General features: G+C 41.5%; 1 protein-coding gene across 9 annotated transcripts in view; it reads left to right on the top strand.

Moving 5' to 3' along the window:
* The first annotated feature begins 452 nt into the window (after positions 1–452).
* Positions 453–12,761, top strand: part of ST7 (suppression of tumorigenicity 7) — a 307,476-nt gene continuing 295,167 nt past the window's right edge. For 4 of the 9 annotated variants that reach the window (XM_053662965.1, XM_053662969.1, XM_053662964.1 and 1 more), the window contains exon 1: positions 454–663. In XM_053662965.1, the coding sequence (XP_053518940.1) occupies positions 513–663 (151 nt within the window). In that variant the 5' untranslated portion in view covers positions 454–512. Of the gene's footprint in view, positions 664–2,845; positions 2,904–12,761 lie in introns of all 9 variants that reach the window. The other 5 variants (XM_053662963.1, XM_053662962.1, XM_053662966.1 and 2 more) reach the window with 3 other exon arrangements.

The following is a 12,761-nucleotide window of genomic DNA, read 5'->3' as shown; positions in this document are numbered from 1 at the left end:
GAAGTCTGAGAGAAAGAAATAGAGTGAAGGGCTTAGGACCTCAACCCTGGCATCCGTCATACTGCAACTGAATTCTGCCCTGAATCGCGTTGTGCCTCAGTTTCCCTATCTATATAGTGGGGGTTATTGAAGGATTAAATGAGATTATACAGAACTGTGCTTCACATATGGGAAGTCCTCAACATTTGTTATTATCTTTAATTTCCCTCAGTGCCCCCTTGAACTATCTAAATTGTATATTAAAAATAAGTGTCATCAGACTGTGAGGGGGCAGGGGCCACATGACCCCTCCAGGAAAGCCACTTGTACAGGATTCTGAAAATTAGCAATAAGGCTGGAAAAGGGAAGGCAAGCACGCTTGTAGCCGCAGGCGACTTCCCGCCGCGCCTTCGACCTGGGCGGCGGGCGGGCTCCTGACACGCTGGGGCTGCGGCGGCGTGAGCGGCGCCGCCAGCGCCCGGGGCGAGTGAATCATCCGGGCAGCGCGCGGCAGCAGAGAGCAGCGCGGAAAAATGGCTGAAGCGGGCACGGGCTTTCTGGAGCAGCTCAAATCCTACATAGTTTCGTCTTGGACTTGTCTCTGGACCGTGTGGTTCTTCATTGTGCTTTTCCTGGTCTACATCCTGCGTGTGCCCTTGAAAATCAATGACAATTGGAGCACAGGTAGGGCCGGGACGGCCGGGCCTCCGGGACTCGCCCCTCCCCCGCCCCGGAAAGTTAGTGCAACTCGCGCGGGGCCACGGCCCACGGGGGCAGCAGCTGGGCGCATGCTCCGGGGACACGCTAGGGCCCGCGTTCGGGGTGCCCACGGCCAACCGCCGGGGACGTGGTGCCTCTGGCGGCCAGGCTGGTCCCTGGGGCATTTAGGGGCAGCCAGCTGCCCTTCCGATCCCAGGACCCCGGGACGGGCGCCTGGCACATGCAGCCAGGCGGGCCTGGCAGGCGGTGACAGCACCTGGGCCCCAACCGGCCCATAGCTGCCCTCCCGGGTGCCAGTTGGCGGGCACAGGAGGGAGACTGATGTGGGGAGCCAGGGAGTTTCACGCCCACGTACCCTTGATGTCTGCGCGTGACCGCCTAGGGCTCCTCGGGGTTAGACTGTGCCCTTCCTCACACCCTCTCGGCTGCCGAACGTCCGAAGAGTAGTGGGGTGAGGTGTCCCCACACTGATGGGTCACCGAGGCCAAGAGCGCCCCCTGGGCTGCTGACCGTGGTGCCCAGCAGCTAAGCCCCCAAAAGGGGCCGTCCCCGACCCCAGGGACTGGATGCTCCCAGGGGGCCCTCCATCCTCTCCAGTTTTAGCACCCTGGGTTTGGAGTGGGGGTGGGGAGGGTCGTTGCCCGGTCTGAGACCAGAAGAGGGATTCCCGAATGCTGCGAAGGGTTTAGATGACGTGTCTAGTTACCAAACGCAGTGTCGGAGGGCCAGAAAGGGAGACGGGAAACCCGTGATCTCTGCTCTTCTCTTCCCCCTCTTTGCCCCCTCCCCACCCTCCTGACTCTGGTAACTAGTCAGGCCCTGCAAGATTCTTCCAGGGTCGCAAGTACAGAAAGTAATTAGAATAGGATCTTAATAAACTTGCAGTCCGCCAACCAACTCATTAGAAAACAACCACAAAGAAAACTGACACCAACAGTAACTCCAGAGACGCAAAGTATATTTTGCGAGAAGGGTTGCAGTCTTTCCTGAAGTCTGGAAATAATGGGAGTAGTTAGATTATATATTTGTCTTTGTTGTTCCAGTATTTTGGGAAATTCTTACAGTCTTGAATCTATGTATACATCCATTTATATGTTTATTTTCTACCTAGTGTGTGATTTACGTAATCTGAGAGTCCAGGTCTGCAAGTGCATTTTCCTGTGTAGTGCTAACTCTACTGACACAATTTTTAGAACACTTGAGATAATGTACTCACTGTGTTAGTACTTGTGCTTTTAAATATAAACCTCAGACCTCTTGATTACTTTAACTGGAACATTTACGTTGGTTTCATAGTATCCTTTGGGTTTGGACCCCTGCCACATAGATAGGATTCTGCACCCCAGAATCACTTACCATTTCAATAGCCACTGCTTAGCCCTTGGATTCAGTCAAACCACAGGCCATGGTTTTCTGGCTTTTCATCTTTAGAGTGGCTGCTTGTCACGACACTGTCTTCTTGTTTTATGTAAATATATCTCTAGATACTTTCTAGTTCCCAAATCCTGTAATTTTAAGAAGTTGTAGTTGTTTGAATATATATAGTCAGAGAATCGTACATTTATTGGTAAGTGGATTTGATTTTTTTTCCTCCCAAAACAAGTCATTGTAGGGTTTTAAAAATAGGAATGTTTTCATTTAAAGTTTTTATTTTAGAACACACATTTGTATACTACATTTTCTTAAAGTAGGTCAAATAATCATCCATATGTGTATATGTGTGCATGTGTCCATAAATAACTACATATCAATCAATGCTTTATGCAGAACAGGCAAAAAGCAAAGTACATGTTGGGAATGTGTATAGTTTTTAAGAAAGAAGTTGTTAGGTCTTCTTACAGCAATTTTAAAGATTTTGTTTACTTTTAGAGAGAGGGGAAGGGAAGGGGAAAGTAAGGGAAAGAAATAGCAACTTGTGAGAGATACATCCATCTGTTGCCCCTTGCCCACCTCCAACTGGTGACCTGGCTTGAAACCCAGGCATGTGTCCCAGCTGTGGGGATAGAACCTATGCCCTTTGGGTTTGCAGGCTGGAGTTCAATCCATTTAGCCACACCAGGGCACCTTACAGCAGTGTTAGAACTAGCATTTCTCAAAAAGTACTTTTGTTAATTTGACTAGGTCCATTTCTCACTTGAGCTTATAGGGAAAAAATGTGAAGAATTGCAACAGGCCATCTGGATTCAACCTCATCAGACACATAGGTAAGCCTGAGGCTGTTTTCCCCAGTGATGCCAAACCTCTGCTTTCAAAATGGTTTTATGCATAATTTAGTCATAAAGGAAGGTAAAAGGAGAAGCACACTAAGAGCAGCTATCTCTGCTGTTTCTATGAGAATTAGAGGGAGAGGTGGACCTTGGACCCTCCCATAGTGGAACTTGCTCTTGCAGGGAGATGTAAAGAGGTTCTAATGGGACACATTTGCTGTTGCTAAGCCCTGTGGTGCTTACTCTTCTTGGGAAGTGAAGGCAAGTGGCCCTGGAGAGGCAACTGAGTCTAGGGCTGCTTTTAGGGAGCTGTGGGTGTTGCAGGCCTTCTTCCTCAGGAAAGCTGAGGACACCACTGAAGTGGGGGTAGGTCCGTGAGGCAGCCAGGAGCCAGGGCTTCCATGACACAGGCCCAGCTATGCTCTTACAAGGTGTGGAATCTGGTAAAAGTGTTTCCGAGTTATTCTGGATGTCTGCTTGGCTTGTTTTTCTACATATCTTTATCACTAATGGAGCTTTTAATATTTCTAACATCATTTGGTTATATTTTGTAGTAAATGTGCTAAACCCATTAAAAAATCTTGAGGGCCTTCTATGCATAAGAAGTGCTATTGTGACACTTCATTGTGACAGGTGCTATGATGGGAAAGATAATACAAGTTTGTAAAACTCAGGCTAAATAAAGAGTTTACAATGTAAACTTGCCTTAATGCAAAGTGGGAGCTTCTCTTAAGCTGAGCCTTGAAGGATAAGAATTTCATAGTGGTGAGTTGGTAACACAGAAGGGCCTCCCACACAAAGGCCTGAATATGTGGAAGTACAGGTCGGATCAAGAGAACTGTGAACTATGTGGAATTTAAAACAATGAAGGAAAAGTATTAGTGAACAATGAAACTTTGCGATTCCCCTGTCTTGTGTAGTTTTGCAAGTAAAAATACCTTCAAGGTTGTTTTCATGCTGTGCCTTAGTTTCACTCTTTTCCTCTATTCCCACCTTGTGGATTTGCTTGACCTTCATTGCATTGAGCTTGTGCCAGGGATAGTTTAAAGAATTCCACAGTATTCTGTTAGACTACACAGAGAAAACTTCATATAGAGTACCAAATCTTACAATGAAAAATGAATTTTCAGAAGGAAAGTGGAGAAATCCAGCATATTTAGAATAGTGCACACTGGTTAGCTTTGATAATTGCTTCTTTGATACTCTGTCCTTAAGTTGGGGAGGAGAGTGTTAAAATAGTTTTATGATTTACTGAAAATACAATGAACTTTTAACAAGATTTCAAAAAGCCTTTGAATTACATTATTACTTGTCAGTTTAATGTGAGTTAACATCCTAAAATAATGCTTTTCCAGAAGGGCAGAAATTTAATAAGTAGAAGTAGCCATGCAGGATATTATTCAAGAAAAACAATAAAATAGATTTGAAATTGTACCACAACTTACTTTATACTGTGATATCGGTAGGACTTTCTTTGATGCTGAATTGAAAACACTTTGCTTGATAATCCTTTTCTTACAATGTGCACTTTTGCCATTTTTGTTTAATGCAGCTTAAGTGATTTTCCAACTCTTTTTCTGTTTCCTGGGCAGCAAGTTTTCAAAGACCTTTGAAATCCTATTTCATTCCTTTTGGAAAACAAATGTAATAGTCTGACGTAGGTTGTTGTTTATATTATGAAACTTTGTGTGTGTGTGTGTGTGTGTGTGTGTGTGTGTGATTTAAAGTGATAAATACAGATGCAAAATTCTCACATTACTGAACTGAAATGATACAATATGTATTTTGCCATGTATAATGCACACACCCATGTTTTTTGTGTGCATTATACATGGGATTATGATACATGGTATGTAATCATTATACCCATGTATAATACGCATCCTTATTTTTCCCTCAGAAATTTGGGCAAAAAAAAAGTGCGCATTATACACAGCAAAATATAGTAACTTCAGGTGCAGCTCAGATTTGAGTATTTTCATATTGGAAATAGTTGCTCTAAATTTAATTAACAATGGACTTCTCATCTGGAGTGGCCTGCTTTCAGTTTATTTATGTCTTTTGCTCCTGCTTTGCCTGTTTAAAATCTTCTTCCACCTGTAAATCCCACCAATCCTTCAAGGACTACCTTGCATATTGCCTTCTGATTGTTTCAGTTGAAAGAAATATTTCTTCTAACTCTCACAGTGCATTATGTGAAATGCATGTTGGCAATATTTGCCTTGCATTGTGTATAAAAACCTGTCAGCGTGTACAGGTCTCTCTCTTTCTGTATACATGTTTCATAGCTACTCCTAGAGTAGTTTTTTGTTTCCCAGTATAATTCCTTATGTGTAGTGGATCTTTACCATTCACTGCATGAATGAATCTTCAAGTTATTGTGTACCCAGTGAGTTGGGATAGGAACAATGGAATTGATCAAACACATTACTAGGTACATGCATCATCTGACTTTTCAGCTTTAGATCGAGCTATCACAAAAACTTAAAACATTCTCTAATGGGTCATATGCATCTAATTCATGGTGATCCAGTGTGTGAACATACAAAAGGACACTTTTCTGATTAATGTCAGCTTTGAGTTGTGGATATATCCCAGACATCTTAGTTGCTCTTATTTTTGGAGATGTTTTTCTCAGCCATCAATGAAGCAACCTGAATGATGCTTTTTTTCCTCAGACCCTCAGTTGCTATAAATGTAGAGTGCTAGCTTTACATTCCTTTAGGTTCTTTTTGGGTCTAGGATTCTTTTTCAGTGTCTTAGGATAAATTTCACTGAGTGCAGAGTATAGAACCAAACAATTACATGGACTTAATATGTTTTTTCCAGTTTGGACTCTAATTCTTACTGGATACAATTCCAGATTTTATGTGGCTTCTTTCGGCGGCTTTCCTTTTCAAAAACAACATCTGCAAGCACTATCCTGGCTTGCAAAGTCCAATGATTTGACCCCTTTCCACCCCTTCTATCTAAATTTCTACCATACTTTGTCAAGGTCACTACCCTCCAGATATGTTGTGATTCTCTCTTCTTAAATATGTCTTGCTTGACCCTCGGCTTTTGCACTAGCTATTCCCTCCACCAGAATACTTTTCTACTTGATTTTTGCAGGATAGTCTTCTTAAGTTTACTTCTTTCTTAAGGGTTTTCCCTTGTGATTCAATCTAAAATGACCATCCAGTCAGAATGTTTGAATTTTCTGCATAGCACTGAGTATGGTTTGATATAATTTATGTTTGTTTGTTTACTGCAGGAGTCAGATCATCAGACTTTGCATGCCAGGGTAATAGTTGTCCCCCATGTGACTATAAACTCATTTGTCTTGTTTTGTCTGCCTTGCTGTGTATCCCCAGGATCTTGAACAATGAGTATTTGGGCCTAACACATACATGGTGTACATTTATTGAATGAATGAAAACCTATGTCAGTTGGTTGCAGTGACTCAGCAGTAATACTGTCTTTAGGAAATTATTTTGAAATCTGTCATGTAGTAATTTCTTATGAGATTGAGAATTATGTTTACTGACTCTAAATTACAAAGATTACCCTAAAATGTTAACTGATGTACTAAAATATTAATGTTTTGATCTATTCTTTAGGGGTAGGATTTAAAGAAGGCTTATCTGTCTGGTTCATATTGTAAATTACATTTAATATAAAGAATGTTGAGTCAAAAATTGATTGTATTGGGAGACAATTTGTGTAACATAATCTGGAACTTCAAAAAGAGGTAGATCATTTGCCACATTTACCATAAAAAATTTGCAAATGTAAGTACCTCATATTAATTGTAAGGATGGAGCTTGGGGTTCTATCAATGTCCATATTTTTTCTAAAAAATATCCCAAAATTGCACTAAACAGGATAATGGATTGTTTGTAACCACACTACTGAAGGTCCGTTTGTCTTTGGGGAAGGATCGGGTAGAAGAAAGGTGTATCTGGGAAAATTTTCAGAACAATATTGGCAAGCACTATGAAACTTTTTTAAAAAATTATTTATTTATTTTTATTGATTATGCCATTACAGTTCTATTCCCCCCTTCATTCCCCTCCACCCTACCCCCCGTCCCCACCATTACCCCCCCTCTAGTTTATGACCATGTGTCTCAAGTTCTTTAGATTCTATATTTCCCTTGCTATTCTTGCCCCCCCCATCTATTTTCTATCTACTGTCTATGCTACTTATTTTCTGTACCTTCTCCCCCCTTCTCCTCCTCCCACTCCCCTGTTGCTAACCCTCCATGTAATCTCCATTTCTATGTTTCCACTCCTGATCTAGCTGTCCTCTTAGTTTGCTTTTGTTTTAGGTGTGGTTGTTAATAACTGTGAGTTTGCTGTCCTTTCACTGTTCATGTTTTTTTAACTTCTTTTTCTTAGGTAAGTCCCTTTAAAATTTCATATAATAAGGGCTTGGTGATGATGAACTCCTTGAATTTGATCTTATCTGAGAAGCACTTTATCTGCCCTTCCATTCTAAATGAAAGTTTTGCTGGATAGAGCAATCTTGGTTGTAGGTCTTTGGATTTCATGACTTGGAATACCTCTTTCCAGCCCCTTCTTGCCTGTAAGGTCTCTTTTGAGAAATCTGCTGACAGTCTGATGGGGACACCTTTGTAAGTGACTGTTCCCTTAGCTCTTGCTGCTTCTAGGATTCTCTCCTTCATTTTAATCTTGTCTAATGTAATGATGATGTGCCTTGGTGTGTTTCTTCTTGGGTCCAACTTCTTTGGGACTCTCTGACCTTCCTGGATTTCCTGGAAGTCTATTTCCTTTGCCAGATTGGAGAAGTTCTCCTTTATTATTTGTTCAAATAAGTTTTCCACTGGTGGCTGTTCCTTTCCCCATTCTGGTGCCCCTATAATTCGGATGTTGGAATGTTTAAAGATGTCCTGGAGGTTCCTAAGTCTCTGCTCATTTGTTTGAATTCTTGCTTCTTCACTCTTTTCTGTTTGGCCATTATTTGCTTTCTTCTGGTCCACTCCATTGATTTGAGACTCAGTTTCCTTTTCATCACTATTGATTTCCTGTGTAATTCCATTCATTTCGATTAGTTTCATTTTCATATGTGTATCTAATTTGTGGCTATAATCAACCAGTTCTGTGAGGATCCTGATCACTAGTGTTTTAGACTGTGCGTCTGAGAGTTTTGCTATTTTTTCATCGCTTAGATTTATAGGCTCTGGGGCTTTGAGGTCTTCTTGAGCCATTTTTGTTCTGTTTATGCCCGTTAAGTACAAGGAGGGGAGCCTTGGACTCCCAGGTCGCTGGGTTGTGATGCTGTATGTGGGGGCGTGGTCAGAGTGGGGAAATGGTGGCCCCCTCTGCTGTTTCTTGCTGCTGGGTGAGGAGCAGAGCCTTCGGTGGTTCACCAGGGCAGGGCCACTCTGGTCGCTGGATTATGATGCTGTATATGGAGGCGGGGTCAGAGCAGGGAAATGGCGGCGCCATCTGCTGCCGCTCGCCACTGGGGCCTGCTGGGTCCCATTCAATTGCCCACTCCCTCGCTTGGCTATCCACGCACGGATGCAAGACCACAGTCAACCCACAGCCCTGATCCCTCGCTGTTTCCCCGTGGTGCTCGCTGAGTTGCCCACCAGGTCCAACCCTGCGCCTGGATTCCGTGCCTAAGTCCGTCTGACGGAGTTTTCCTGTGCAACCCCGCTCCTCCAGCTGTTGGTTTCGCCCCTCTTACTGGTCAGGCTGAAGAATTTGTTGTTATCAGACTTCCGAAAAGTTCAATTTTCTGTGTTCTGGCTGTGTTTTCCATTGCTAATATTTAGTTGTCTCTAAACTTGGTTGTGTGAGGAAGCACGGCGTATCCACCTATGCCTCCATCTTGGCGGAAGTCTCAGCACTATGAAACTTAATATGCAGAAACATAATTTGAAGTGATGATAAATTTTTAAACATGATTTTAAATCGTATCTCATATCTAAATGAGATATCCTTTATCACTCACTGCTGAGAAGAGCACATAAATATTATTAGCAAGTGCATATTGTATACCTGGTTGTTCTAGTCCATTTCACTGACTCTGAACTGTGTTTATTCACTGGTTAATTCATCCGTCCATTGGTTTGTTTAGTCATTCATTGGAAAAGCAGGTACTTGTAAAAAATTGAAATTACAGCATTTCTCTTAATTATTACTGGGACACACAATCCCATGTCAGCTGTATTCCTTCCAGTTTCTGTACTTGTTTTCTGTACTGAACAATTAATATCCCTTAATGTACTGCCACATTCACTAATGCTTCCAAGTGTATTTTGCTCCCTATGAACACAGATCATGCCTGGTTGAAATTAGATCTTAAAAATAAGATTGAGTGTAAATCTGAAGATCAGAACTAGGAAGGGACAAGGAATTAACATTTATTGAGTTCTTACATGAGCCATGCATGGTGCTGCCTTCTTTATCTCTGGTTGTTAAGCTCCCTGAGCTTGTCCACAAGTCTGTTTATGTCCCATATAAACAACTATTTAAATGACATCTTCTTTTGAAAATTGTTCAAAGCAACATTAGTACTGTTTTAATACTAGTTGTCCTAAGGAAAGCAATACAAATGAACACATTTAAACATGTATTTTAATGGGAAAGCAGCTTAATTTATTAATGAAAATGAGAACTTGGTGGACATTTTTGGAAGGAACTCTTGCCTTAGTAGATCCAGAAGAGCTTGAGAACAGGGGTTATGACTTTTTCATCTTTGTATTTCTATCATATGGTCATTGCTCAGTGATGATACATGAAAAGAGGAGTGAATGGATACTTTGGGTGTTTTTAAGGCCATCCAAGATTGATGGCACTGGTGGTCATTATTTTACTTCACCAACTAAGGTTTTTCTTTCTCTTGGTTCAGAGGGTTATTGGTAATACTCCACCCTTAAGGATAGGCTTATTATTTGGTTTACAAATGAAGCTCAGATACATAAAAGAATACTTCTGAGGTAACTAGGGAAGAGTTTGAAGACAAGGGGAGGAAAAAAAGACTTCTGGTTTCTAAGAGGAGAAATTCAGAGCAGGAAAACACTGTGGGAAGGAAGGGATAATATGGTATAACCATGACTGTTCAGATGGGTCAGGACAGATTAGTGATTGTCTAGATGTGGTGCTGAAATAGGATTGACAGACACTCCATTTGGGTCTGGCCAAGATATAGGTGTAGGTAGATACACTTTGCCTCCTTGCACAAAGAGAAGGACAACAACAAATTTAAAAATAAAAAATAAACGGAACTTCCAGAAAATCAAACTGTATGGAAGTCTGAAAACCAAGGAGTTCAAGAAGGATTCATCCAGACCAGAAGGAGGGGTGGAGATGGGCAGCTGGGATGGAGAGGACTCATGGCTAGGTGACAGTTGGAGGACCAGGGTGGGTGAGGCGGTGTCTGGCGGAGTGGGCAGTCCCACATTTGGGTGTGGATAAACTGGGGAGCGAGACAGGCTGCACAACCCAGAGCTCCAGCGTTGGGAAATAAAGCCTCAAAACCTTTCACTGAAAAAACCTGTGGGGGTAGTGGCAGTGGGAGAAACTTCTAGCCTCACAGGAGTGTTTGTTGGAGAGACCTACAGGGTCTTAGAGCGTACACAAACCCACCCACCAAGAATCAGCACCAGAAGGACCCAATTTGCTTGTGGGTAGTAGAGGAAGTGACTGAAAGCTGGTGGAGAGCTGAGCAAATGGCATTATTCCCTCTTGGACCCCTCCCCCACATACAGTGTCACAATGCAGCAATATGGGTAGCCCTGCCCTGGCAAATACCTAAGGCTCCACCCTTACCATCATGTAACAGGTCCACCAAGAGAAAAAAATATGGCCCACATGAAAGAACAGATCAAAGCTCCAGAAAAAAATAAAACTGAGCAATGAAGAGAGTTCAAACACTGTTAATCAGGATGCTCACAGAATGGGTTGAGTATGGTTGCAAAATAGAAAAATAAGTGAAGGCTATGAAAAGTGAAATAAAGAAAAATATACAGGGAACCAACAGTGAAGGGAAGGAAACTGGGACTCAAATCAATGATTTGGAGCAAAAGGAAGAAATAAACATTCAGCCAGAACAGAATAAAGAAACAAGAATTCAAAAAAAATGAGGAAAACCTTAGGAATCTCTGAGACAACTTTAAACGTTCCAACATTTGAATCATACGGGTGCCAGAAGGAGAAGAACAAGAGCAAGAAATCGAAAAATTTTTTGAAAAAATAAGAACTTTCCCAATCTGGCAAAGAAAATAGACTTTCAGGAAGTCCAAGAAGCTCAGAGAGTCCCAAAGAATTTGGACCCAAGGAAAGAGACAAAGGCATATCATAATTACATTACCCAAGACTAAAGCTAAGGGGAGAATCTTAAAATCAGCAAGGGAAAAGGAGGAAGTTACCTACAAAGGAGTTCCCATAGGACTACCACTGATTTCTGAGAAGAAACCTTGCAGGCAAGAAGGGGCTGTAAAGAAGTATTCCAAGTCATGAAATCCAAAGACCTACATCTAAGATTACTCTATCCAGCAAAGCTTTCATTTAGAATAGAAGGGCAGATAAAGTGCTTCCCAGGTAAGGTCAAGTTAAGGTATTCATCATCACCAAGAGACATTAAGATAGTATCGTATTAATGGATTACACTGCTTTGTTGCTATGGTTATTTAGATAGATGTTATATTTCCTTAAGAATATGCTATTGTTATGTGAATGCTATTAATATTTAGCTATATAGAAATCTCTTTTTAGCATTGGCTAGCAACCCAAAGATAGCAAAATGGCAGCTAGACATTGTCAGTCCTTCCAAATAGTTTTATTTATTGGGGATTTTACACAATTTAGGGGAAGTTCACAAATTGTCCTAGACAGAAAGCCCAACTGTATTTGTGAAATGACATTATTTTCATTTTTCATTTAAATGAAAACTGTTCTCTCCCAGTCCTGCCACATTGCTTTCAACCCTCTCTTCTTAGAGGTATCAATGAACAAGCAACTATTGCTTCTTGTAGCACAGTGTTGTATCCCTATGATTACCTGTTCTATCTAGCTTTCTTACCACAGGATATAGTGTATTATACCAAATGGAATGCTAAAATTCTCAAGTCAATAAAAATTAATGTATCATACATTACTTTTGAAATAAGATGGCTATTAGTAAATCAAACCACCCATGATGTGATAAAGTGTTGTAAAATATCAAGGTATTCACTTATTTTTGGGTTTCTATCACTTCTGTCTCCTTTTTTTCCCTAATCACAAGGTAACTCAAATAAACCTGGATTTTTCATGCTATACTCAACAGAGGGGTGGAAGACTAAATATATGTTGGTTTTAATAAATAGTAATAATTCTGAACTGGAATTGTCCATCCGTGCTCTGGTGCTCCTACTGAAAGCCAGTAGTTCCCACTGTTGCCATGAGTGTTCAGGCTGCACTGTTGTCACTTCTAGCTCTTGGGGCTCAGGACCACTGTCCCATCTTCCCCTGTTACAGGTTCTTGTTGCTGGGGACATTAAAAAGTGGCTTTGGTCAGGCAGCCTGTGTAAGTCATAATCCCAGGGGCAGGTCTGCAGGTCCAGTGTTCTGGAAGGTCCATGGGACATTTTGTTTTTCCTTCTGTTAATTGTTTTTAGCCTTGCCACTCTAAATTACTGACTGTAGTAAAATGTGTTGGTACCCTTGCCATATTTTAGCACACAAGTAGTGTGCGTTCAAGTCATTTACTATTTCTGTGATCTTAACACTATAATTTGGGATCATAGGATTAAATGAGATAAGTAAAGCCTCGGCAGAGTACCTGGCACAGTCTAAGTGCTGAATACATATTAGACATTTAGTTTTAGCTGCTGTTTCTGCTACTACTATAATATTGACCTTG

Source organism: Artibeus jamaicensis, unplaced genomic scaffold, assembly GCF_021234435.1.
Source record: "Artibeus jamaicensis isolate MK-2021 breed Jamaican fruit bat unplaced genomic scaffold, CSHL_Jam_final contig_311, whole genome shotgun sequence".
In the NCBI taxonomy this organism is placed as follows: domain Eukaryota; kingdom Metazoa; phylum Chordata; class Mammalia; order Chiroptera; family Phyllostomidae; genus Artibeus; species Artibeus jamaicensis.
This window is presented reverse-complemented; position numbering and strand designations above follow the sequence as displayed.